A 27,019-nucleotide genomic window follows, 5' to 3' on the forward strand; every position below is an offset into this window, starting at 1 on the left:
TAGATTGCATTATTATAGATGCCACAGAACTTACATATCATTTTGTAGTCTGCCTTTCACTAATTTTATTAATTTCAAAACAGTCCAACATTTTGCCGATGAGGACATTAAATTGCGATGGTTCATATAGTGACTGCATATGTTATGTATCCCTTTTGTTATGGGTCCCACTGGTGCTCCTTACTCATCTAATATTTCTGAGTTAAAAGACAGGTAGCACCTAAAAAGTAACACCACAATAACCGTGTGTTATTAACCGTGTGTTAACCACAATAACTGTGATGATGGGTGCCACACTTTTCCCGGTGATCGCTTTGTAACTTATGTAAGTGTCAAATCACTATGTTGTACACTCGAAAATAATATGGGATTGTATGTCAACTATACTTTAATTAAAAAGAAATTGACATTAAAAAAATACAGATAGTACCATTTCTGGGTAGTGGAAACCCAGTAATACTGTAAATGCCTTGGTTGGGCTTTTTGAGTAAAGCTACCAGAAGTAGATAGCCCTCCCTTTGCCATTGACTTCTATTAAACCAACACTTACTCTTTTATGGACATTAATTCCCCCCACCGCCCAGCTGTCATATGTGTAATGCAAAGTTGAATCCTGTGCTCATATACTTTTGCTTTTGTTGCGTTATTTCCTCAGAATAAACCCCCGGGTTTATGAGAGTCAGAGGGTACAAGTATCAGTAGAGCTCGCTTCTCCTGGTGTTTGCCCTTCCTCAAAAGGTTAAACGGCAGCTCTCAACCAGTATGCCTTGGCGGGTGCTGAATTAAGACTTGCTCAGATGCCATCTTCTTAGCCTTGTGAGAGGCTGCGGAGAGTTTAGGAGGGCGGGCACCCCTGGGCTGTTGCCTTTGCTTGGAGCAAAGGTAAATGCTCTGAGCATTTACCCCACGCTGCCTTAGAAATACTATCATTTTTCATGTAACTTTTGTCCGTGAGAAAAAAGAGAGTGCTATATCTTATAATACCAACTATAGTGACACAGTTTTCATTTGAACATCTATTTTTTAAAAACATGTAAAAAAATCTAAAATGTTCTTCATGTTAGCTGAAGATTAAAGGTAATAACAACTCACGGTTTTTGAGAACATTATTTGTGCTGAACAGTCTTAAGCACTTTTCTAAAGGTTTTCAATATATCGTTTTGTTTAATACTCACAGTGTCTCTATGAAGTGGGCACTATTCTGCCCCTACCAGATGAGGAAACTGAGGTCCAGAGACAATGAATAACTTGCCCAACAGACAAAAATTGGGATTGAACCCAGACATTCTTTCTCCAGAGGCTGTGGGTGTTAAACACTACTTGTTTGTTCTCCAATTTTATTTCACTCTGAAGCCTCGTGTCTTACCTAGCTTGTGCTGAAGTTATAAAAGTCTAATGACTTTTAATTGTATTAAATAATTACTTACGCTGTGCCTTGCCAGACTCTTCTGTTCTGACAAAGTGTGGAGGCTTCTTACTCTGGCATTCTTGGTTTGAAGTCTTGCTATTGCACTTCTCGTAGGAATATCTTTTCCTGACTCCCTTCAGAGGTGGGGGTGAGTCGTCCTCCTCAGCAAATCCTTTTTTTCTCCACAGGTTCCAACTAATGTTTTAACCTTGTGCTTTTAATGAGGGGTGTGTGTGTGTACATGGTGTGTGGAATCAATTTCCATGGGCATTGCCTGCTTGCTAGCTATTTCTAACCCAGCAGTTCAGGGGAAACTTGTTATTTTCTGGAAAGAAAAATAAATTGAAGATGACCTACTAGTAATAGTAATAATAATCATAATATCTTAAATTACATTAAAAATGTATAGTTTACAAAAGGCTTTTCCATTTAAGCACATGGGGGTTGGTTGATGAGGAGACAACATGAACTTTGGAGTCAGTCAAGAAACGGGTTCAAAATTTAACTCTGCCACTAACTAAACGTATGACCGGGGATGAGCTACGTCATTTCCTAAGACTTCTTATCTTTGTAGAATGGAACTACCTACCCTTCTTCACAAAGAATGCTCACTTCACAAAGCTGATAGCATAAGGATTAAATAGTTAATATGTATAGATCCTTTAGTAGTGCCTCTCCCTTAGCACTCAAAACATGGTAGCTAATAATAATGTCAACTAACATTTTGTAGGAAAGAAAAATATAAAACTAACATGAGACAATTTAAAAATATTATGGATAGTTGCATGAAGGAAGGGAAGAGAAAATGTAGAGGGCAAGGGAGCGACACAGTGACGTAGGGAATGGTGAGAGAAGGGACGTGGTGGAGGGGTGGACGCCATGCATTCAATTTATGGAAACAAGGTCAGGGTCCCCTTCCAGGAAAGTATGAATGGACATGAAACATTGGACTCACCTTGGTTCTAAGGTGAGTGTATTAATCAGAGTGAATTTCACTTGGCATTTCCTGCTGTTTACTTGGACAGTGATGTTGGAGTAAGTTATTATTTATTACTTCTATTCCTTGACATTCTGATTAGCTCATCAGCAATCAGGCACTATTCACAGCTCTTCAGTTGCTTTTATTAAGTAGCAAACTCCTCCCCCAGTTGGCAAATTATTCATGTTTGGGAAAGAGTGATGTCTCTTGAGAGAGTGCTTGCCCCAGGCCAGATGACACCCAATCGTGCTGCTACAGGACTCAGAGTGAGTCATGGAACTTTAAGACAAACTTTGAGTATTGTATGGTTTCTAGGGAATATAAGGGCATGCCAGCCACCTTTGGATTAATTCCAGCTTTGATGATTTTTGAGAGGGAGCATTGAGGAATTGAATAATTTATATAACTTGATATGCTAGCTAATTTTGTGAATATGTTCTTAGCTGGGGCTGTGTAAACACACTGTACATACTGTTCTTTGCTTTTGTGTTTATGAATTAGAGCAAAACTCACATGCAGGTACAACTGTAGCGTAGGTTTTCATGGGCCCGGGAGCACAGTGGAGTTCCTTTCAAGATTTCTGAGGATTGTCCTTTGTCTTTATAAAGAGTCCAAGAGCTAGTCTATACAGGTTGACTTTTTTTTTATACATTAAAATTAATCTTGAAAAATTATATAAGAGAACACTTTTAAAATTAAGTCATATTTTCCCATCCTAACTAAGGAAACTTGTTGCCACAGAAAAAAAAATACTGTGGTCCTTTTTCGTATGAAAATCAAACTTTAAAGTATTCGCCTTTTTTATGCGTATTCTGCCCTTGCCCATGTACAGATCACAGTAATCTTTTTTGTGCAGGAAGTTAGTCGAGTTGATCCCCACCATTGAAAACGAATAGTTGTCACATTACTGAGATTGGTCCTTCAAGACTTGAATGTTTAAGCAGACACACCATCCATGGCATTCTGCCTTTAGTGACATTATCTGGTGAGTAGAGACATAAAAATCCGTCTTTTTATTTAGATTTATTGGGCTGTGGTCTTCTGTGGCCAAAGTAGGACTTTACATGGAGCAATATGAACTTTTAAAAATGAATGTGCTGAAAGCAATGCTGGCCTTAAAATAGAGCGGTATCTATGGGATGTGTTTAAACTGTTTTATTCTGCCTCTATTTCATAACAATTGAGGCACCAAGCAGCTTTGTATTTTGAATCGTGTAAAAGCCGACTGCTCTGCCCTTCTACAGGACCTGAACGCCCGAGCAATGGTATGTAGATTCCCAGGCAAGGACACAGAGTGGCGTTAAATCTCATGCTGGGTTAGTCAGGTTCTAAAAGCCGGAGTGTAAAACAAAAAAATCCAATAGAGTTATTCTAGTAATTTCTTTAAGTTGCCCTTAAAGTACAACATGTGCAGTTTTGTGTATGTAACTCCGAACAGTAATTCTTATGCACAACATAGTCTGGAAACCACTGGGCTAGAATAAAGGGAGGAACAACAGGGGTGCTGTCTGCACACTCCAGCTATTGTTTCTTTATGGTAACTCCCCAGCTCATGGGAAAGGGGAGAATTCTAAAGAATCCCGCTTGCCTGCACGATTTACTCCATTCTTCTTTAAGATCAAGCCTCTGTGCTCTTCAGACTTGTTAATATATTCGGTTGGTAATTTAAGGATTAAACTAGACAATATACATGAAAGCACCTTGCTCCGGACCAGGTGATGTGTGTGATGGTTGAAGTGTTGCTTGTCCTTGTTCTTTGGAAAGTTGTAGAGAAGAATTTGCCCAGCTGCTTCCTGTCTTTCTAGGTTGGGACTTCCCACTGTCCAGCAGTGACTTAACATGTTCTTGAGAATTGGCTGCATCTGTGGGCCAGTTATAGGCAGCAGTGGGTAAGGTTTTCGTGTCTGAGGTTTCATATCAGCCCTACATTTGGCACTTATGATGTGGCTCAGATGACTGTTCTATGTACCCTTGGGATCCGTTGGTCTTCTCTCGGCCTTCTAGAGTTCAGATTTGTGTGTGATGAAATTGTGTAACCCACCTACCTAGACGTTCCATGGTGAAATTGCAAATCTGTGTTTTTAAATGTTCTTATTATGTATTTTGGGGGTGTATGCACAAATACATGTCTTTAGAGAGCCGCCCAGGTGATTCTTATGTAACCAGCATAACCCTGGGAAGTAGGATATTTTGCCACAAGAATCTATGAACATTTCTCACCCTATTTCAGCTTAAATTATTTAGGAAATGACTACTGTATTTTTCATGTAGGTTGAAAAGCACATAATTTCAGTTATTAAGTGAATCAACCATTTATTAGGTGAATCAGCCATACGATTGGCCTTTTGGTAGATATGAAATTAGTACACTTAAGTGTACATGTTTCAAAAATTGAATAGCGATCAAGTCAATTACTTGCTCGGGGGTGCGAGGGCCTTTGATTTCCATTCTGAGGTATCTTCTGAAATGATCAGGTTTTATTTGCTTGTTTTTTTCTAATAACTTGAGTTTTCAATTTTTTCCCCACTTTGGAAGGTAACTTAGTATTTCTCATAATTTAGTATAAGTTCAGAATTTTACTTAAAATTCAGTTTAAAAAGGAAATATACATTTCATCTCTGATTTACTGAGATGAGGAGCCCTTTTAACATTAAGTTTCCTATACCCCAATAAATGTTTCTGTCTTCACCTTCTTTTTTATTCCCCTCTCCGCCGCCAACAATCACCCCCTGTTGTCTGTATCCATGAGTCCTTTTTCCTCACTTTCTGATTCAGGAAGTCTTATCTTTACTTGCATGTACTTGGTCCCACCCGTTCCAGTGTCTCTCGGACTGTGTCTTGTCAGCTATGCTCCTTTGCTGTATCCTTCATCTCTTTCTCTCTCGCATGTCTTTCCCCCAGCTTATGCATAAAATCTGTTACCACACACTAAAATAACCAGCCCTTCTCTCCACCTTACTCTGCTTCAGTCTGCCATGTTATTTTATGTATGTTTCTCTACTCTGGCCAATGTTCTTGAAAGATTAACTATTTGCTACCTCTACATCTTGCTTCTACACTTACCACTTTATCGGAACTCCATGTTAAAGGAGTCACTAGTAACTTCTCATTTTTCACATCTCGCTGTCTTTTCTAAGCTCCCATTGAGCTCTGACCTTTTGCAGTATTTGAGGATGCCGATCACACTCTCTGTGTTGACATCTCTTCCATTGACATATGTGACACTTCAGGCTCAGTTGTCCAACCTTTGTGATTGCCTGTCCCTTATTTCTTTGCTGAATCATCCTCTGCTTTGGCTATATGAATGTATTTATTAACATCTTCTTCCACCTTTGCTGTCCCTCCCACTTTTGTGCATTCCTCTTTGCTATATTTCAGCTCTAGGAGATAGGGCAAAAACGTGGGGTACACCCTAGGGGGTTCTTGGTATGAACCCAGAAGACAATACCTGAGCCACCAAAGGAAGGGAGACCCAATGTCGCAGTTAGGAAAATGGGGCCCAGATATCAAATCTGAAAGGTAAGGATGACAGATGGGAAAGTAAGCAGTAACACTGGCAGTTTGTGTGATGGGAAATAGGATGGACACATGGGTCACAAGCATAAATGTGTATTTTCTCCAGATCACTTGGTACATGAGGGCCTAATGCGTGTTACCTGGGCGCATGGTCTGTTTAAGGAATTGCGCTGGGGCTTTGGCCTCAACAGTTATTTCTCTGGGGGCGGGGAACCTCAACTCTGCATCTGAAGGACCATTAGATTCTCCTATGAACTAGAGCTCTAGTTCATTTTCCTCCTGGATGGTTTCACCTGAATATGTAACTGGTCCCCCCAATTCAACATATGCCAAATTAAATGTATTATCTTTCTCTTGAAACCAACTCCTTTTGCGGGGAGGCTCCTAATATATCATTGTTCTGTCATTCTGAATCAAAAATCGAAAGCTGTTTTCAATTCTCCTTTTAGCCCACACCCAGCAATTAAAAAGTGTGGTCAATATTATCTCCTTGATGCCTTGCAACTGGCCCTGCCTTTTGCTTCAGCTGCTGACTTATGGGCTGACTTCCACTTGGCACTCCAGAGATGGCCCCTATTGAGTATCCTTTTACCCCAATTCTATTCATCACTGCCAAAGCAATGTTTCCAACACTGAACTGTGAATTTAGAAGACAATTTAAACTTGTCATAACATTCCCAGCCAGAGATAATTGCTTCCCCTCAGTGTTTCTGTAGCACTCAATGCTTTGTACCATTCTGTATTTATGTGTGGTTAATATATATACTCTATTATATATTATGTATATATTGCTATGTGTGAATTATAAATCCCTGTAGATTGTGAGGTCCTTGGGGGACAGGAACTGTACCTTATTTACCTGCAATTATCATATATTCCGTGTATTGACATGCACGAAATATTTATTGAATGGAATTAAAGAGCTAGCGGGGCTGCAAGGAATCTGATCTCAATTAATAGTAGGTGCTCTCTCTATATATATGCAAGTCATTTTGATGTAACATTAATTTCATTTTTTGTGCATTTGTTTTGTTCTGAAAAGCTTTATTATTAAGCCTTGCTGATGGCATAAGTGGAACAGTTAACTGGAAGACCAAACAGGCCAACAGTTTTATTATCAGCAGAAAAATGGCTGCTGGGAAGGAACGTGGTGAGTTCAGGTGGCAAATCTCAGCCCCTTCGGGGGGTCAACTGAACGTCTGCCTCCGATGTGCCCTGTCCTTTTCCAGTCATGTGTGGCGATTTTTTTAAGTCAGTCTGAAAAAATTATATTTTGCTTCCCTAATCCTCTAAAACTTCTGATTCTCTGTGTTCTTAATCCATTATTATTCCTTTTTTTTAACTAAAATAATTTTATATTTTTAACCTATTGTTGCCCCTTATCCAGTCACTGGCTTACCACTTACAAAAATTGTCCCAGTCTGGCTATTATAACAATTTACTTACCACATTGAAAGACAGAAAGATGTACATTTAGCATAAATCTTTTCAAAACAGTATTTTAATAACCTTAGAAAAATGGTCATACAATATTTTGGCTAATTGTGAGTGATTGATATGTTTTGCTATTAAATAACTAGATGACACTTATTTTGTATTGGAAAGATGAGCTGACCATTAAATGATTGATTGTTCCTTCTGAATTCTTCTTTCATATGTATAAATGTATCCATTAGCAATGTGCTGGGACCTTCGGAATACTGCATTTTATCAGGGAGAAAAAGACTTACGTAGTAACCAAAATGGTAGTTGTTTTCCAAATATCAATTATTATCACAAGCTTTCAGTTCATGTTTTATTTCTTGTTTATTTGCCTTTATGATCCCTCTTACTCCTCACCACTACCAGCACACACACACACACACACACACACAATTTCGACTGTATGTAGTCGTGAACATTCATAATTTGGGGGCAACGAAAGTGTCTATAAAAACAACAATTTTAAAATATTTTTAAAAAGAGCAGTAATTTATGAGCCAAGATGGCCTTGCTGCCAAATAACCACACCCCCCCCCGCCCGGGTACCTAGCAGGAGTGGTTCCTGGCTTATCCCATTTTCTTTATGTGACCCTCCAGCTGGGGTCACTGACTCTTTCCCAGCTGGCTCCAAATTATCCCTCGGCTGGAATCCTCCAGCCCCAGATCTGCTTTACAGAAAGACAAAACTTCTCAAAGTCTCTTTTACCCCCCTTCTTTGAAACAAATCCACACACGCCATTGATGATGTCGGTACGGAAACACAGAGTTTTGTAACAGTAACTCCCCATGAGCAGATTATAAAAACGTGTCCTAAAAAGCACTAGGTGCACTGTTCCAGGACCTGCCCCCATCATCTCGTAGTCCCCACCCTACCCTCTTCTTAGACATTCTCATGAGATTCTCTCTGATTTCTCTGAGGAAATCACCCCTGGCTCCCCATATCTGGCTGCTTCCTTAATCAAGCTGAAGGCCTTCAGCTGCTTTGGCACATCCACTCGTCCTAGTCATGGTCATCAGATGGCCCTCCGCGTTGCCACCTGCAGCGTGCTTCTGCTCTGTCACCTCCCGAGGATGTGGGGCCTGCCCTGATTCTCAAACCTGACTCGAGATCCCAGAGACTTCCTGTGGGCTCGACACCATGTTGCCCTAAATTACAGTTACCATTTGCTTTTCCTTCGGTTTCTTCTCTTTAACTTTGATCCCTAGAACTTCTGTCCTCTTTGAGCTTGTCCCTACATTTGCTTTTGAATTGCCAAAAGGTACTCTCTAACCAGCTGTTAAACACAGTGGAGTCATCGACTATGATGCTGTTCTTTGATTAATTCACTACTTCAGACCCTTTCACGTAAAGGTACTTGTCTCTTCCAATTTCAAACTTCATGCTGCCATTGGACCTCAAACTGATGTTCTTCTTGGGACCTGAGTGATAACTGTAGTTTTCAAAATAGAAATGATTAATGCATCTGGAACCAGCTGAAGTAACTAGTTCAGGTTACCACATTCTGTTATTTCCTCAGTTTCTCTTAAACTCATCCTTTAGCTGCTTCTCCTTTTCTGGTCTCTTTATTCGATTTAAATTCTACCATTATGGTTCTGTATTATCAAAATATACAGACAGCAATTAAGTTTCATCAGAATTGTTTCCAGTAGATTACTGTATTTAGCAAAGGCATTAAATTTTTTTTAAATCCTCACCCAAGGACATTTTTTTCATTGTTTTTTAGAGAGAGGGAGGGGGCAGTGGGGGAGAGAGAGAAAGAGAAGTGAGAGAGAAACATTGATTGGTTGTCTTCTCGAGCACCCCAACCAGGGATCGAATCCACAACCTGAGTATACTCCCTGCAGGAATCAAACCCGCAACCTTTTGATGTACCAACTAATTGAGCCACACTGGCCACGGATAGCAAGGGTATTTTAAATGCTATCTCAGATCTATCAAATGTTCTGTGAGATTTTTTAAAAATCCTCACTCCAGGGTATGTTTTATAGATTTTAGAGAGAGAGAGGATGGGGGTAGGGGGAAGAGAGAGAGAGAGGGAGGTGGGGCAGAAAAAGAGAGAAACACCGATGGAGAGAGAAACATTGATTGGCTGCTTTCCACATGTGCCCCCCAACTGGGGATTGAACCCACAAACTTTTGTAAATGGGACAATGCTCCAAACAACTGAGCCATCTGGCCAAGGCTGTGAGATGTTCTTGACCATGAATCCCAGCCATCTGTGTTTGACAATTTCAAGAGAGAACAAAAGATTATAAGAGCATTTAAATAGGAAAATAAGTTTGGCAATTGTATTTTTTGTGTAACTTTCTTTTTTAAAAAATATATTTTATTGACTATGCTATTACAGTTGTCCCAATTTTTCCTCCATTGCCCTGCTCCACCTGGTAGTCCCTTCCCTCCAGCATTCCCCCCCCCCCCCCTTAGATCATGTCCATGGGTCATGCATATAAGTTTTTTGGCTTCTACATTTCCTATACTATTCTTAACACACACACCCCCGCCCTGTCTCTTTTGTACCTACCAATTATGCTTCTTAATCCCTGCACCTTTCCCTTCATTATCCCCCTTCCCCTGCCCAGCTGATAATGTTCCAAATGATCTCCATATCTATGATTCTGTTCCTGTTCTGGTTGTTTGCTTAGTTTTTTAGATTTAGTTGTTGACAGTTGTGAATTTGTTGCCCTTTTAATGTTCATAGTTTTGATCTTCTTTTTCTTAAATAAGTCCCTTTAACATTTCATGTAAGAATGGCTTGGTGATGGTGAACTCCTTTAGCTTTACTTTGTCTGGGAAGCTCTAACTGTCCTTCCATTCTAAAACCTTTGCTGGATAGAATAACCTAGGTTGTAGGTCCTTGGTTTTCATCACTTTGAATACTTCTTTCCAGCCCCATTTAGCCTGCAAAGTTTCTTATAAGAAATCAGCTGATAGTCTTATGGGAACTCCTTTGTAGGCAACTCTCGGCTTTTCTCTTGTTGCTTTTAAGATTCTGTCTTTATCTTTAATCTTTGACATTTTACCTATGATGTGTCATGGTGTGGTCCTCTGTGGGTCCAAGTTGTTTGGGACTGTATGTGCTTTCTGGACTTGTACGTCTACTTCCTTTGCCAAATTAGGGAAGTTTTCTTTCATTTTTTTTCAAATAAGTTTTCAAATTCTTGCTCTTCCCCTTTTCCTTCTGCTATCCCTATGATTTGGATGTTGGTACATTTGGAGATGTCCTAGAGGATCCTTACACTATCCTCATTTTTGTTATTTCGTTTTTCTTCTTGCTGTACTGGTTAAATGCTTATTTCTTCCTTATGTTCCAAATTGTTGATTTGAATCCAGACTTCCTTTGCTCCACTGATGGTTCCCTGTAGATTATTCTTTATTTCACTTAGTGTAACCTTCATTTCGTCCTTTATGTTGTTGCCATACTCAGGAGTTCCTTGAGCATCCTGATTACCTGTGTTCTGAACGCTGAATCTGAGAGGTTGGTCATCTCTGTTTCATTTAGTTTTTTTTTGTTTTTTTGTTCTGTTCTTTCATTTGGGCCATATTTCTTTGTCTCCTCAATTTGGCAGCCTCCCTGTGTTTGTTTCTGTGTATTAGGTTCAGCTGCTTTAACTCCTTGTCTTAGTAGTGTATTCTATTGTAGAAAAAGCACCTATAAATTGTGTGGGGTGGAGCCTTAGGTAATCGCCGGGGCGGAGCAACCTACTTCACCACCTTGTGGCTCTATGTGGGGGGAGGGCTCGTAGAGGGGACATTGCTGGTGCCTGGCTTCTGGAGGTTTGCCCAGCACTTGCCCCATTTCCAGTCACTTCACCCACTTCCCATATGTGACTGATGCCCTTCCAGCTGTTGCTCTGATGTGAATCCCAAGGTGGGTGGGTTTTTGTATGTTCTAAGTCCCTGTAGGCCCTGTAAGCCTAGTCTCCTGAAAATCTGGTAGTTTCTTCTGCCATCCCAAACCCCACTGGTTTTTACAGCCAGAATTATGGGGATTTATCTTCCCTACACTGGAATCCTGGGCTGTGTGGTCTGGCCTGGGGCTGGGATCACTCACTCCCAAGGTGTCCCTCCTGGTTTTTTCCACCATACATGAATGTGGAATTGTTTATTCTGCCACCGTTGCTACTTCTTTGTGCCACACCAAATCTCCACGCTATTCTGCCTGTCTCCACAGCTCCGCCCCTCCTACACATCTGGAAGAATGTGACTTCTTTTATTTCATGGTTGTCACACTTGCATACAGCTCGATTTTCTAGTGGTTCTGGGTGTTATTTGTTTCGGGATCTGGTTGTAATTCTTTCTATGGTTGAGCGAAGAGGCAAAGTGTGTCTACCTCCGCCTCCATCTTGACCAAAGTCCACCTTTCTTTTCATATAATGTCCCAATTCTTAATTTTAGCAGTGGAATGGTGCCTTATCTGAAATAGGATTTTGAGGAATTTAAATGTCCCAGACCAACACTTTTGGCATATTCTACCTCAATATACTTGAGGTGGTTGCAAAAATCAGAAAGAACACTCTAAATATGGATTCATTTTTCTTTTTCCTATGGTGGGGGTAGAAGAACTTAATTTAACCCTGGAATAATTTAAATAAAAAGGAATAAACCTTTGCATTACTCATTTACATACTTTACTTAAACATCTTCAAATTCTTCTTATTTAGGGCAACTCATGTTCTAAAATGGGTTAGCTTTAGGTTTACTGAAAACTTCTATTGCTTTTTTCCCCCTAAGAAACAAAGAGAAAGTCAAAATGATCATGAGCTGATTTCCTAATTATTTTCAGCTTAAATGTTTAAGTTTAATTGGACATGCATGGGTATAAAGTAATATGTACTCAAATAATTTCATAGAATTCTCTATTGCCATCCTAAAGGAGGCTCTTCCTTAGCTTACTGACACAGTCAAGAGACTGTGTGGCTTGAAGACAGAAATATCTCTCTAGATGCCTTTTCCCCCCTCTTTTGTTGGAGAGGAGCAGTAAGTACTCTTAGGGCTTAAAATGTATTCTTTGCCTCTGAAAAGTGGCAGAGTCAGGAGGAAGGATCACCACCTTCTATGACTTCAAAAGGCCATCTGCCGAGATGTTTCTCTTTCTAGGATCTGGCTTTTAGGGCTGAAAGGTCTCCTTCTAAACTTCCAGATTTTTCTTTCTTTAAACAAAAGAAACTTCAGGTTTGTTTCTTGAAAGCATTATTGTCAACTCACTTTTTCCAGTGGTGCAGTATAACTATGATAACTTTCTGAAATAACAGAACGAAGTTGGCTTATTGGGTCAAATTTTGATTCGTCATAAACACAAGAGAGAGAAGTAAGTTAGGGTGTTATGCAACACAACTAGCTTACTGTAGTGGGTTTCAATAATAAAATGCACAGCATCCAAATGCATTACCTTATGTTTTCAAAGGAAATACATATTACCTGGGTTCAAGTCCTGGCTCTTCCTCTTACCAGTCTTATGGCCTTGAATCTGTCAGTCTCGCTGGGTTCAATTTGCTTAGGACTGAAGGACTGAACTCTTTAGGAGAGCGAATGCATGCCGACTCCAGTTGGTGGTGTCCGTCACGAATTCCGAGTTAAGTAGAATGATGCGGCCATATCCCAGTAGGAAATACGCTACGATCTGTCTCGTAGTAGAGATATTTAGCATGGCCAGGCAGGATGGCATCAAAAGCCCTTTTCAACTGCAGCGTTCTATGAGATTACGTTTATTGATCACCAATTCGTAATGGTTTGCAACCACTTTCCAACTGACATTTAAGGAAAAAAACAGCAAAAACAAACACATTATTATTACATGAAAAATCAAGAAATTTAACCCAGTTTAGAAAAATGGTTTCGGTAAGTGGCTTTAGTTGGGGGAAGGGAGAAGAAACCCACTGTTTTTTTTTTTTTTTTGTAGAAAAGGACCCAAGTAGTAGTTTCTCTTCTGCCTCCTGAAGAAAAGTGGCCATATCTCTGAGGAATGAAATTTAAAAAGGCAGTTTGATGCCTTCTTGGTGATGACTTCTATAGTTGAGGCATGGGCTATTTATGGCTAAAATAAACACAGTAACTGACCACCTACCCCCGCCCCCCACTGAATGGCCTGCAGCACTTTGATGTTGAGTAAACTCATAGGTGAAGAGCAGACTGCTGAGAAAAGCTTTTGTTTCAAAGCCAAGATTTTGAAAGCTGGATTGATAAAACGCAAGGTACATCTTAGGAGAAAAAGCAAAACATTGGTTGTGTACCTGGCTGGATATTGATGTGTCTCAAAATATTTTTCACAGCAATTATTTAATTTAGTGATTAACTTTCAGTTTGACTTTAGAGATAACACATTAAAAAATAAATTAGGAAGGTGACCATAAGTATATCAGCCTTGGAAAACCCCGAAATGAGTTCTCTTGGTGCAGAGATAGCAAATGGGATTCATCTCATAATCAGTTCCAATGAGTTGGTAGCAGCTTCTTGGAATGTGTGTACAGGTGCTCTGAGACTCATAAAGAACTTTGCACTGTTAAAACTATAAAATGTAACACAAGCCTTATTTTTCCTGTCAGTACCTACAAGTTTTAATGATCAGGGATGATCATATAGTTAAATAAGTTAAGCAGCTGTATTTTGGGTATAACTTTCTTTTTAAATGATATTCCAATCCTTACCTTTTGCATGGGGCTGGTGATTCTTTTGCAAATAGGATATTGAGGAATTGGGATGGCTGATTGCTTAGGCAAAAGCTTATTTTACATGTCGTACCAGGTAAGTGACTGGTATTATCTTTATAATATAATGAAGAAGATTCAAAAATCTTCTTCATTATTCTTATCCCGAATTATGTCCTAGATAAAGCTTATTATTAAGACAATACTATGAACAGTTGGGTCATATCCCCTACATTATCTAAGGAATTTACACTCATAAAGCAACCTTGTTATGCTCCCCAATGATCAGTTTACATCTTCAAACTCTAAACATGAGAGACAGATTACAAAACTGAAATGCTTTTGAAAACAGACTTTAATTTCTTATTAATACATGACTTATCAATTATAATGTTATAATACTCTTAGTCTGGCTTAGCTATTGCTAAAGGTAATATATCACTTCATCAATAGATCTCTTTGCTTAAATTATACATTATATTTCCCACACATCAAACGTGTAAGAAATTATTTTATACAACACATTGAATTCATTCATTTTGATTTGACAGTTCATATTTATGGAAGAGATGGATTGAATGAAGACTTTCTAGGGAATACTTATTTGTTTCCGAATGCACGTCACGTGTGGAGTTCACGCTGCCATCCCCGCAAGTAATGCCTGTATCCCACCTGTAGAAAGATCATTTATTCAGAAGTATACTGCGTTAACTAAGAAGCAGGGTATACGCCACAAGACGGTCTTCGGGTAGTCAGAAATAGGTGCTGCGAGGGCAGGCTCTTGCTTCTCACGTCTCGCAGAGCGTGCATTAAGGCAGTACCGATTTGTTCCTACTTTAACGCGCAAGCCCACCTCACTTACTAGTCTGCTTTCTAAGCCTGTAGCAGGTTAATAGTGGCAAATTAGAAAGGCTAGAGAAGCTGATATAGGAAACATACTGATGGCAATCAGAGATGACAGCTGACAACTTGTCCTCAGATGAGAAAAGAGAAAATCTATAAGACACACAGCCTTAAAAAGCATTAGCTAACCAGGACCCGCTAGCGCTAGTGTGATCGGTAAATGACAAAGCAACCAGACAGTCCTTGAGGACGTCGCGGTGTAATAGAACAACAGAGTGCAGTAATTGATGTGCCGAGTGATGATCTTCTACCATCGTGAGAAAGGATCGACCTCGGAGTACTTTGGAAAACTCGGTCCTCAGACATGTTTCTTTCCCGGGGTTCCTAGTAACTAAGATTTCACAGTATTTTCTTAAACCATGAAAATTAGTAATTGATGATATAAAGGGACCCTTTGAAGCAATTAATTTGTCGATAACGTATCTATGAGAGAAATATGCACATAATAGGCACCTAATAAAGGTCACTTGGACATGAATATGAAATTCTGACTTCTCAAAGATTTCAGAGGAAAGACGGCTTTAAGATTGAAATATAATCTTACACTCAGCAGCTAGTTCATCCTTATAGCCTGGTACTTGTTCTTGGTGGCACAGAAAAAGGTAAGTGTTCTCTGGACTTTTCTTTTTAGAGAAGAGACTTTGTATGTGCCCGTATGCCATTAAAAATAATCATTGTAATAATCATTATGTGCTATAGATTCATTAGCAATGAACTACCACAATCCTTTCAAAATTTAATGTTTACTAAATACATCCAAATTTGTTTTTGTTTTTAAGTAATTGTAAATAAGCAGACCCTCATATTTTCATGACAGTGTTGCTCCCGTAGGGAGCAAATGTCAAATGACTAATAAAAGAAAACAGGATGCTATTTAGCTGGATTGAGGTCCTCCTACTTTGTTGCTATTGCCATCATCGTCTGCTCCTTGGTTCTTGGCTTTCTGCTGTCACATATATGTATTGTTGATACAGTCTGCAGTTTCTATACCTTATGATGAATATGGCACAGCTTTGTGAAAAGATTTTGCTAGCATGGTAACAAGGGACATTGGAACTACATTTAGAGAGGGTGAAATAATTACTCTGGCCACACCTGAATACCTTTTCATTCTTCTCAACTCAGATATGTAATTTTTCCTTTAGACATATCTGTTACTTATGACTATGGCTTCAGTTTTTAATCTTGGCAAGTCTGGCTACCCTTGCTGTTTGAAGATGCTGGTTTAGAGCCCCTGTGAGTTGAACTTTTGGCTTAATTGTTTTTCCCATTAATGGTGATGGATTTGCACAGATTTTAGCCACATGGTGGTTTCCCGTTTCGTTTGGATCCAGTGGCATGTTTTTGCAGAGGTAATGGATTTGCAGCTGGAGACGCTTGCAAAGCCCTGTGATACACAGGCTGCAGACCCTGTGGCCTCAGCTTCATTAGCATGGCGCTGTACACATGTATATTTCAAAGATTATTGGATTTTGGTACTGTGGATTCTTAGAGTGCTTAAATTTGATTTTCAAGACTTGCTTTTAAGGAAAACAATATGCTTCAAGCTTACCGTTTGAGTAGTACCTAGACATAGGAGAGTGCAACATGTCAATCACAGCCTTTGTAGGTGCCGGCGCCGATCCTGTCCGCATTATTTATATAGCTCATGTTTAGAAGAAGAGCCTAATTCTCTGTGTCATTTGTTGTGTTCGAAAGGAAGTGAGGTGTGACTACTGCCCAAATAGCCTCTGTTGAAGAGCGATTTGTTTTACAAGTTAACACACTGGAAAGGGTACCGTAAGGGAAAGGTGTGGGTGCACATAATTTAAACTGGTGCTACAGAAAGAAAGTATTACTTTCAAAAACAAAACACAGTGGCTTAGTCATTTTCCATGTTTGAATGATGAATGTGGCATACATCTGTATCGTGTTTTTCTCCAAGTAAATGGTGTCCTATATACTTAAAATGAAGCGGGCTTCACTGTGGAGTTGCCAGGGTAACTGACCGGCAAGCAGTCGCAGATTGCAGGGAGGCAATAGAGTGTGCACGCATAAGGAAATGCACGTGTCATCTTAAAACCCAGGAGAGCCACAGTGGACTGTGGTTTGGCTCTGCAGTTCGCAGCAATGTTTTTCATGAAAGCAGAAGCTGAGATCGATGTTCTTTACCAGTCCTTGAAGTGAGATGTTCTGCAGGAGTAGGTACCCTTTCATGGTTTCATTTCAGGACCTGCCAAGGGCTATATAGAAAATAAAATCATTTCAATATTTATTTATCTAGCTATCTTTTTATTTATGTAATGCATTTTTAGAGAGAGGGAGGGAGGGGGAGAGAGAGAGAAAAAAGAACATTGATTTTGTTGTTCCATTTATTTATGCATTCATTGGTTGACTCTTGCATGTGCCCTGACTGGGGATTGTCCCCATTGTGTATCAGGACAATGCTCTAACCAACTGAGCTGCTTGGCCAGGGCTTCAGTACTGTTTGATAAGGACAACATTTCTTGTTGCTTTTGAGCTAGCTCTTGCTCCCTTATAGCAGCCAAAACTAAGGGAAAGTGTTAGTAATTCATAATGTAAATGGAAGAAGGTAACAGAAACTGCTACACACATATGAGAACTTATTATAAAATTTAAATTTAACTTGAATATTGTATATATTTAGTCCATAAACCTGAGACCTGTGTTTACCTCTACAGTGCTTTGTATTGGAATGAATCCATCCATTCACTAGGCGTTGGTAAAGTCATTCAAATATGCCACATTCCTTTTAGGTGCTGAGAAAATAATGAAGGTAAGTAAAATTCAGTGCTGAACTTCAAGGTGTTTTTTAATCTCCAGAAGGAATAAATTAGATCAACTCTGAAGAGATTTCTTTAGATTATTGAAAACATTCCTGTGCTTTGGATGTAGGATTGTGATCTAGATGTAAACCCTCTTTTACACGTAGCACGAAATAACTGCTCAGCAGGAGTTCACAACTCTCCATAATTTGACTCTTCTTCCCAGTTTTTCTCCCTACCTGAAATACACCCCAAGATGTAGCATCACTGGTTTCATTTCCTTCCTTGAAAGAACCCCACAGTCTCCCACCGTTGTGTCAGGCACGCATGTTCACCGCAGAAATCCCCGAATTCCCATCTCTGAGTTTCAGAATCTTGCTAGTACTTTAAAAATCATATTGAATTCTACTCCTTTAAAAAAAAGATTGTAATTATTTATTTTTAGAGAGAGGGAAAGGAAAAGAGAAAGGGAGGGAGAGAAATGTCGATGTGAGGGAGAAACATCAACAGTTGCCTCTTGTATGTGACCCAACCAGAGACGGAACCCAAAACCCAGGCATGTACCAGGAGTTGAACCGGTGACCTTTCCTTTGTAAGACATCATCCAACTAACTAAGCCATACCAGTCAGGGCTTGAATTCTACTTTTTACATAAATCTTTTCCAGCTCTTTCTAGCCTCTGTTGCTCCTCACCATTTCCCCAGGTATTGTCAGGGCAGTTTACTCCTCTGGGATCATACCCAGTTAGGTGGGCATGGGTCTCCCACACCAGATGGTGAACTTGAGGAAGGCTGAGCCTGGCTCTCCTCCATCTCTGCCTTCTCCACAGCACTTTGCCTTTCGGGGGTGTTATGAAATTCACCTGGTGAAAAATCTCAACTTCTCATCCTCACACTTTTTCTATGATTCATGCACCCGAATTTTGGAATGGGAGCATTTCTCCTGGTGAGTGAATTGTTCTTGGGTCAAATGGCTCGAAATGCCGTGGGGAGACCACTTATGCATACTCACACAAAAGAAATTGGGAAAGAATGAGTCGCCCTGCGTACCCAGGTTAAACCTAACTTGCAGCTTCCTTCCCTCTATTGCATCGCCTTTGAAGTTATGTTTAGTAGTGAAGCTATGTATACGTGAAGCTACAAGCCAAATATTTTTAGTTCAGTTTTACATTTTTGGCAGCCATCCACAGAACTTGCAGGAACAAGTTTTCACAGATAAAGAAACATTTTGTGGGAGTTCATATTTTTATGCTGAAAAATCGACTTGTCAGGGATCTTGCTATCCAGGGCTTTTTAGTTAGTTGTGAGCTTGAAGTGAGCAGCGTTTGTGTTCTGAAGGTTAATTACTACGTTTACAAATCCATCAGTGATTAAGAGAAATAACTGGCCTGATAGAGTTTATCTGTTTAAAAATTGCAGCCACTAGCCAGTCAGGAAATAGAAAACCAAAAGAGATGGTAGAGGTGACAAGGGTAATGGCAGTAATATGTTGGCGGAGACGCTGACATCAGAGGAACAACAATAGGTGGAAAACGAATCAAACCAATTTGGCCATTTCGGGGTACTGCCATCCTGTGTCTTAAGTAACCGGTACATCATGAAATCTGTCCCACTTCACTTAAAGCAATTACTGGCACTGAGTTTTACCATGCAATTGTTATTGCTTTAGGATGTTGGATTATACTGCATGAATTATTAAATGTCACAATCGGGCAAAAGGGAATAACTCATTTCTGGGAGAGTTATGGGAAATAACACTCATGGAAAAGGTATCGTTGCATTATTGTAAGTTTAATGAAAGTTGCCATACATATATGAATATTTACTCTCATGTGCTTCGTTTAGTGAACACTTAATACAGTATAGATTCTGACCATTAAAAATTATTCTTTATATATGCTTTGAACAAAAGGGAAAAAAAATAAACTGTAGCCATTATGTAGTCGGTCAGTTCTTATGATATATTTTGTGGGTAATAATTTCATAAAAAGAAATTACCAAAAAGATACTATTCATGTCTTCATTATTTAATAACAATTTAAAATATTAAAATGTGCATAATTTTGCTCACATAGTATTTGAAAAGCGTCTAAACATGCCAACTTTAAAGAGTTGTCTGGTGCTTTGTGCTAAAACCACTTTCCTTTAAACAAACTTCTTAACAATGTCTTGCATGTTGCTTCAGTTTTCCCAGAAATTTTTACACAGCAAAACCCTTCAACCCTCCATTACAGTGGAAGTGGGTTATCTAACGCAGATCTCATTATTCGTCTCTTATCCTTCCTCTTCGCTTCCAGTGTACACCATCCTCTCAAAGGTGCACTCGGATCGGGACGTGTACCCATCTGCTGGCGTCCTCTTTGTTCACGTTTTGGAAAGAGAGTCCTTTAAGGGAGAATTCCCACCTTACCCAAAACCTGGTATGTCCTGAGTGGGGGAAAAAAGTGGTCAATGTGCTGGTTTTGTCTTTTCGTTCAGTGTGCGTAATCTAGGTGACATATGCTAAAATCTTGTTAACGTTATTTGAAATGGTCTAGGTGCATGATAAATGCATCCTTGTAAGATATTTCCCATTTTAAGATGAGAGATTTAATTACAGAAGGAAATAATTCATTTTGAATTTTAAAGAAAGCATATTTTTGGTTTCTCAGCCTTGAGTTCTGCATTTCTGACAAATGACCTACCTATATTTACATAGAAGTAATTATAGTTGTACAATTACGACTTTTCATATTAAAACTTGGAATCTTACATAGTACATTGATTTTTGGAAAACTGTACATGTGTTATAGAAAAGAATGAAATATGGTATTTAGAAAGAGTTCTCAAAAAACTTTTTATAATATGAAATAATTTTATATAACTTTATAACAATATAATGAAGATTAATTTTTTCCTTAAAATAATACCAACTACAAAGTCTTATTTAATTTACTATTGGTTTAAATTATGTTCTGTTGGATTGTCACAAATGCTATGAAATTAATGAAGAGATAGACTAGCAAGAGAAAATATATTAAATTATTATAATTCTTCCTTAAATAACAAATAAAAATGAATTTTGTGAAAAGTATAGCATTAAAATTAATATAAATATTATTTTTATATTATATGATAAAAAGCATAGCTGAACACACTCATAAAATATAGTTAAACATGTTCTTAACAGCATTCTAGAATAAAAGCTGGTCTTTTCATCAATTATTTTAAAAATGTTTTCTTTTGTGGCATTCATTCTATGTTCGCAAAACTATTTAGCTAAACCTTTTGAGCAGCCCCAAGATATGAGAAGAAAACATTCAGTTAAGAGCATAGTTTCTGGAGACAGCCAAGATTAAATTCTAGTTTTACCACTTACTAAGACCATAGAGATGTTACTTAACATGGAAAATTACATATTCCATCCATAAAATTAGGGCTAATGACAGTACTACTTTTGTAGGTATATTTAATAATCAGGTGAAATAGTGCATGTATAGAGTCCAGGCACAAAAAACAGGGCCAGGCATGCGCTAATAAATGATGCTATTACTATTGTTTTTCATTAGTAAATGTTGTCATTTCTACAGTTCTTTTGGATTTGTAACGTCTTTCTCAACTCACCTTCCATTATTTTATTATGATAGTTTTGTAATCTTGAGATGTTCCTTAAGATTTGTTTGATCATGTCCAGAGTTTCGTGAAAGGAAAGCTCAAGAGAATGAACACATCAACATGATTGGATTTTTCTAAAAGACAGTTGTCTCATTGCCAGAACTTAGTGACTCCTAGGTGACAGAAAAAAAAGAAAAAAGAAAATTTCCCCTGAAGTTGCATGAGTCTGCTTTCTTTGCTACATTAGATTTTAGACAAACTAAACAACCAAACGGGTTTTTCTTTACATGGGGCCCAAATCTCAGTTCCCAGACGGATTTGGGAGTTTTGTGTGTATGTGTGTGTTATGTGTGTTTTAGTTTGCTGCAAAGGTAAGAAAAGAATTTTAGACAGAAATATTTTGATTAAAAACTACCAAAGCAACATGTGTGAAAATATCTGACATATCTTAATGCTGTGTTTCTTATCCAGGTGAGATTAGTAATGATCCCATAACATTTAACACAAATTTAATGGGTTACCCAGACCGACCTGGATGGCTTCGGTATATCCAAAGGACACCGTATAGTGATGGAGTCCTATACGGGTCTCCAACAGCTGAAAATGTGGGGAAACCAACAATCATTGAGGTAACTTCTCAGAAAGAACAAAATTATACTTTACTTTTTTGTAATTTGAATTTCAAATGTTGAAATTAAAATTACATGGCAGTGGTTTCCATTATTTTATGCATAGAAACACACTAAATAACATTTGGAAATGTACCATTCCTTTCTGCTCATTTACACAGTTTTTTAAAAATTAAATGTATTGGGGTGACATTGGTCACTAAGATTATATAGGTTTCAAGGGTACTTTCTATGATACATGATCTGTGTATTGCAGTGTGTGCCCACCACCCAAAGTCCAATCATCTTCCATCACCGTATATTTGGCCCCTTTACCCTTTACTACCCCCCAACCCTCTTCCCTCTGGTAATCACCATGCTCTTGTGTGTCTGTGACTTTCAGCTTGATTCCCACATACGAATGAAGTCATATGGTTCTTAGCTTTTTGTGACTGACTCATTTCTCTTAGCATAATATTCTCAAGGTCCGTGCGTGTTGGTGCAAATGGCAGTATTTCATCTTTTCTTATGGCTGAGTAGTATTCCACAGTATATACGTACCGCATCTTCTTTATCCGGTCCTCTATTGAAGGACACTTTGGGTGTTTCCATGTCTTGGCCACTGTGAATAATGCAGCATTGAACATAGGGTGCATATATCCTTGTGAATAAATGTTTTCAAATTTTGGGGGCAGATACCCAGAAGAGGGATTGCTGGGTCATATGGTAACTATTCTTAATTTTTAAAAAATTCTCACCTGAGGATATGTTTATTGACTTTAGAGAGAGAAGAAGGGGGAGAGAGGGAAAGAAAATATTGATGTGAGAAAAAAACGTGGATCAGTTGCCTCCCATATGTGCCCCACTGGGGGATCAAGCCCACAACCTAGGCATGTGCCATGACCAGGAATCAAACCCGCAACCTTTTGGTGAATGAGACAGTGCTCCAACCAACTGAGCCACCTGGCCAGGGCCTATTCTTAATTTTTTGAGAAACTGCCATGCTGTTTTCCATAGTGGTTGTACCAGTTAACATTCCCACCAACAGTGAATGAGGGGTCGTTTTTCTCCACAACCTCTCTGACACTTGTCATTACCTGTCTTGTTGATAACAGCCACTCTAACAGGTGTGAGGTAGCATCTCATTGTAGCTTTAATTTGCATTTCCCTAATAGCTAGTGAAGTTGAGTATCTTTTCATATATCTGTCGGCCATTTGTATGTCTTCTGGGAAGAAGCGTTTATTCAGGTCATCTGTCCATTTTTAATTGGATTGTTTATTTGGTATTGAATTGTGTGAGTTCTTTACATATTTTGCAACCCCTCGTCACAGCTGCTGTTTGCAAAATATCTTCTACCATTTGGTTGGTTGCCTTTTTTCATTTTGTTGGCAGTTTCTTTTGCTCTTCAGAAGCCTTTTAGTTTGATATAATTGCATTCATTTATTTTTACCTTTTTTCCATTGTCTTTGGCGTCAAATTCATAAAATCTTCTCTAAGACCAAGGTTCATAAGTTTAGTTTCTATGTTTTCTTCCATGTAATTTATTGTTTCAGGTCTTTTATTTAGGTCTTTGATCATTTTGGATTCACTTTTGTACACGGGGACAAACTCTAGCCTAGTTTCATGCTTTTGCATGTGGCTTTCTGATTTTCCCAGCACCATTTATTATAGAGGATTTCTTTTCTCCGTTGTATGTTTTTGGCTCCTTTGTCAAAAGTTATTTCCTTGCACACAAATGGTTTTTGAGCTCTCGGTTCTGTTCCATTGGTCTGTGTTATTTACACATTTTTTTGTTTGTTTATTTCAGCTTTTATATAAAAACAGGCAATCCAAATTAGTGGAAAAATTAAGACATTTAAAAGAAATAGATTAGTATAATGTGGATTCTATTTAAGAAAAGAAATGCAAACTTATTTGCTCCATATTTGCATTTCATGTTCATTGAGATACAGTCGTTATGCAGACATTTTATGAGCCGCTGCCGCACTCTGAGCTTCACGCTAGGTGCTGGTGAGAGAAAGATGAAGACCAGGTGAGTCTAGAAGCCGAAGCACTGAGTGGAAATCCATACCTAGCCAGCACTGACAACACTGTTACACTAAGAGGGCGTGATGCAGAGGTGTAAGAGGGTAAATAGGGATTCACTTCACAAAATAAAAGGAAGGCTATCTTAGGCAGAAGAAAAAGCACATCAAAATATTGAAGGTATTAACGATCACATCTGTCTCAAAAGGATCAATGGTATATATCTGAAGACAGTGCCACAGATCATTGGGGACAAGGACGTTTACTTACTGGATGGTACTCAGACAATTGGCGAGCCATGCGGCAAACACAAATTAGCTTCTTGCTTCACAGGAAGTGGAAAACTCAGGTCTAGATTGAGGATTTAAACGTGAAAAGCCAAAGTTTATAGAAGAATTTTGTGAGTTTAGGTTAGGGAAGGACTTTGTAAATAATACCTAAGTATTTTTATTTAAGAGAAAAGATTGATAAATTTTTTACTATATTAAACTTGTAAACCTCTGTTCACCAAAATAAGCCATTCAAAAAAAAGACAACCCACAAACTGGAAGAAGATACTTTAAATATGTATATATCTGACTAATGGTGGGTATCTAAGATTTAAAAAAAGGACCCTTATAATCCAATAAGAAAAAGGTATGAATAGACATTTCATAAAGAGGAGATATAAATGCCAATTCAGTAAAGAAGCTTACTCTCAAATTAAGATCACAAGGAGAGTTTTACCCCCAGTAAAATTCATGATGGGTGGATGTGGGAATTGGCACAACCCCTTTGGAAGACAGTACAGAAAATTTCACACAAATACATGTCACTGTGCCCCGTGACCTAGTGGTCCCCCTTCTAGGTACATATCCAAAGGAAACACGTGCAGGTGTCCACTTGGAGGCATGTACGGTCATGCTCACCAAGCAATATTTGCACAGAAAAACCCGGGAACCCCACAAAGCAAAGGCCACCCGAAAGTTCATCAGCAAGAGCACAGGTGACTCAATCACGGAGCAGTTACGCAGTGAACATTCACAGCCACGATGGACCTACTCTTGCCCACTCACAAGGATGAGTGTTTTAAACATAATGTTGAATAAGAAACACCAGTCAAAAGACTACATACAGTTTACCATTCTTATTGGCAAGCTCAAAAAACAAGCAAATTAATATATTTCAAGCATACATGCATTTATAATAAAACTATATTTCAAACGAAGGGGATGATAAATACAGAATTCAAAATGGCTGTTTCTGGTTGGAGAGACGTAAGGGGCTGGGACAGAGAAGGATGTGTTGAGCGAGGATTCACAGGGGTTCATTATGTTCTCATACCTTATAACTAAGATAGGAGGTTATGAATATGTATCAAATAATATACTAAAAATATAATGATGAAAATTTAGCTTATCCTTCATCTAACACAAGTAGTAAATATCCATGTGTTATATATGGGCATGTTAATTATTATTTATTATTTTTATGTCCATATATGGTAACGTGTTTACAATATTTTTAAATATTCTGTTAATAAGTCAAGAGTTGCATATCTTGAACTAACATTTAATCATATAAACCCACTGATTATTCATTCAGTAGATATTTGTTAAACATCTGAAATAGATCAGCCACTCTTCTAGAAATAGGGGATAAGAAAGCATGCATGCTTTTTTTTTTTTTTTATTTTACCTGTCTGCTATGAAGGACTTCACATTAGTGTGAAAAGGAAAATTTGATTAAGAATATTATAGTATTTACATATCTCATTAAATTGATAGGACTACATTCCATTATAGTTGTTTAAAATTAAACATTAAATATAAATTCAGATAATAAAATTCTTCCTCCTGATTTGTGAATTGTTATTCACTCCTTATAGCAGCTGTGATATTTAAACAATTAGAATTTATAAAATTTACAATAATTAGATTTGTGATAATTATGGGAAGGCTAGCCATAAAAATATTGCCACTCATTTGAAAATGTCTAATATTGCTTTCTGAGTGTTAGCTTTGAGATTTTATAACAAATAGTAGAGGATTGATACTTTTTTCTCATTGATAATATTGTATGGTGAAATTTTTTGTAGTGTGAACTTTTAAAATCATGAGGATTCCCAAACGAAATCTTTATTACATTTTTTTCATTTGCTTTATTGTGAACAGTACTTCCTATAGTTCATTTTAATGACTAGTCTTTATTTCAGTGTTAATCTCATTAATCATGTGTCCCAACAAATATGGCAAGGAAGTCATTAAGAAATCAGACAAATTGTGGAGAGAGTTCCTTTAACTTTGTGTAAAAATATGCTTTTTAGAATATGTACCTTTAACCACCTGGCTGGTGTAACTCAGTGGATTGAGAGCCGGCCTGTGAACCAAAGGGTCGCCAGTTTGATTCCCAGTCAGGGCACCTGCCTGGATTGTGGGCCAGATCCCCAGTATGGGTCATGCAAGAGGCATCCACTCACTGATGTTTCTCTCCCTCTCTTTATCCTTCCCTTCCCTTCTCTCTGAAAATAAATAACATCTTTAAAAACATAAAAATAAAATAGAAAGAATATGTACTTTTAAGTACTGTTAATGGTTTGGAATTATCTCAAAATTTTGATTTTTACTACTTTTGCAAATATTTCTGAGTGTAATTTGTTTGATTTAAAGCTCATATGTGATGCTGTAAAACTCTTTGATATTCGTGTTTAAATGGGCAAGACCTTTCTCTTTAGTTTGAGTCAGTTTGCTTTGCTCTCTTGTCCCAGCGCCAGCCACAGCTGCAGCCCCTGCCAGAAGGCCAGTGCTCGGATGCTAAGACCTACCCAGTGCTTTTATTTTTTTCTTTTTGAGGTACTGCAGACCTGTCTGAATGATTTCCTATCTGTTTTCAAGTTAATTATTCCTTGACTTTTTGAAGTATTATCCTGTTTTTGGCCTTTGCTTTGTTTGTTGTTTGCAGTGGCTGTTTCTGAGTTGACTTTGATGTAAGTTCATTGGCTCTGCAAATGTTTACTAATATTTGAACATACAAAGGGATTGATTTGTGTTTTTGAGCATGTTCTGTAAGCATTCTAGACCATGAACCTTACCGCTTCATTCCAGTCGTGAGATAG

At 38.3% G+C, this 27,019-nt stretch overlaps 1 protein-coding gene across 3 annotated transcripts in view; it reads left to right on the top strand.

Annotated features, from left to right (window-relative positions):
* SGCE (sarcoglycan epsilon) overlaps window positions 1-27,019 on the top strand; it is a 67,390-nt gene that overhangs the window by 8,965 nt on the left and 31,406 nt on the right. For 2 of the 3 annotated variants that reach the window (XM_053926430.1, XM_024577223.3), the window contains exons 2-3: window positions 19,995-20,117; window positions 21,763-21,920. In XM_053926430.1, coding sequence (XP_053782405.1) covers window positions 19,995-20,117; window positions 21,763-21,920 — 281 coding nt within the window. Of the gene's footprint in view, window positions 1-6,945; window positions 7,054-19,994; window positions 20,118-21,762; window positions 21,921-27,019 lie in introns of all 3 variants that reach the window. The other variant, XM_024577225.3, reaches the window with a different exon arrangement.

Source organism: Desmodus rotundus, chromosome 6 (genome assembly GCF_022682495.2).
Source record: "Desmodus rotundus isolate HL8 chromosome 6, HLdesRot8A.1, whole genome shotgun sequence".
Taxonomy (NCBI): domain Eukaryota; kingdom Metazoa; phylum Chordata; class Mammalia; order Chiroptera; family Phyllostomidae; genus Desmodus; species Desmodus rotundus.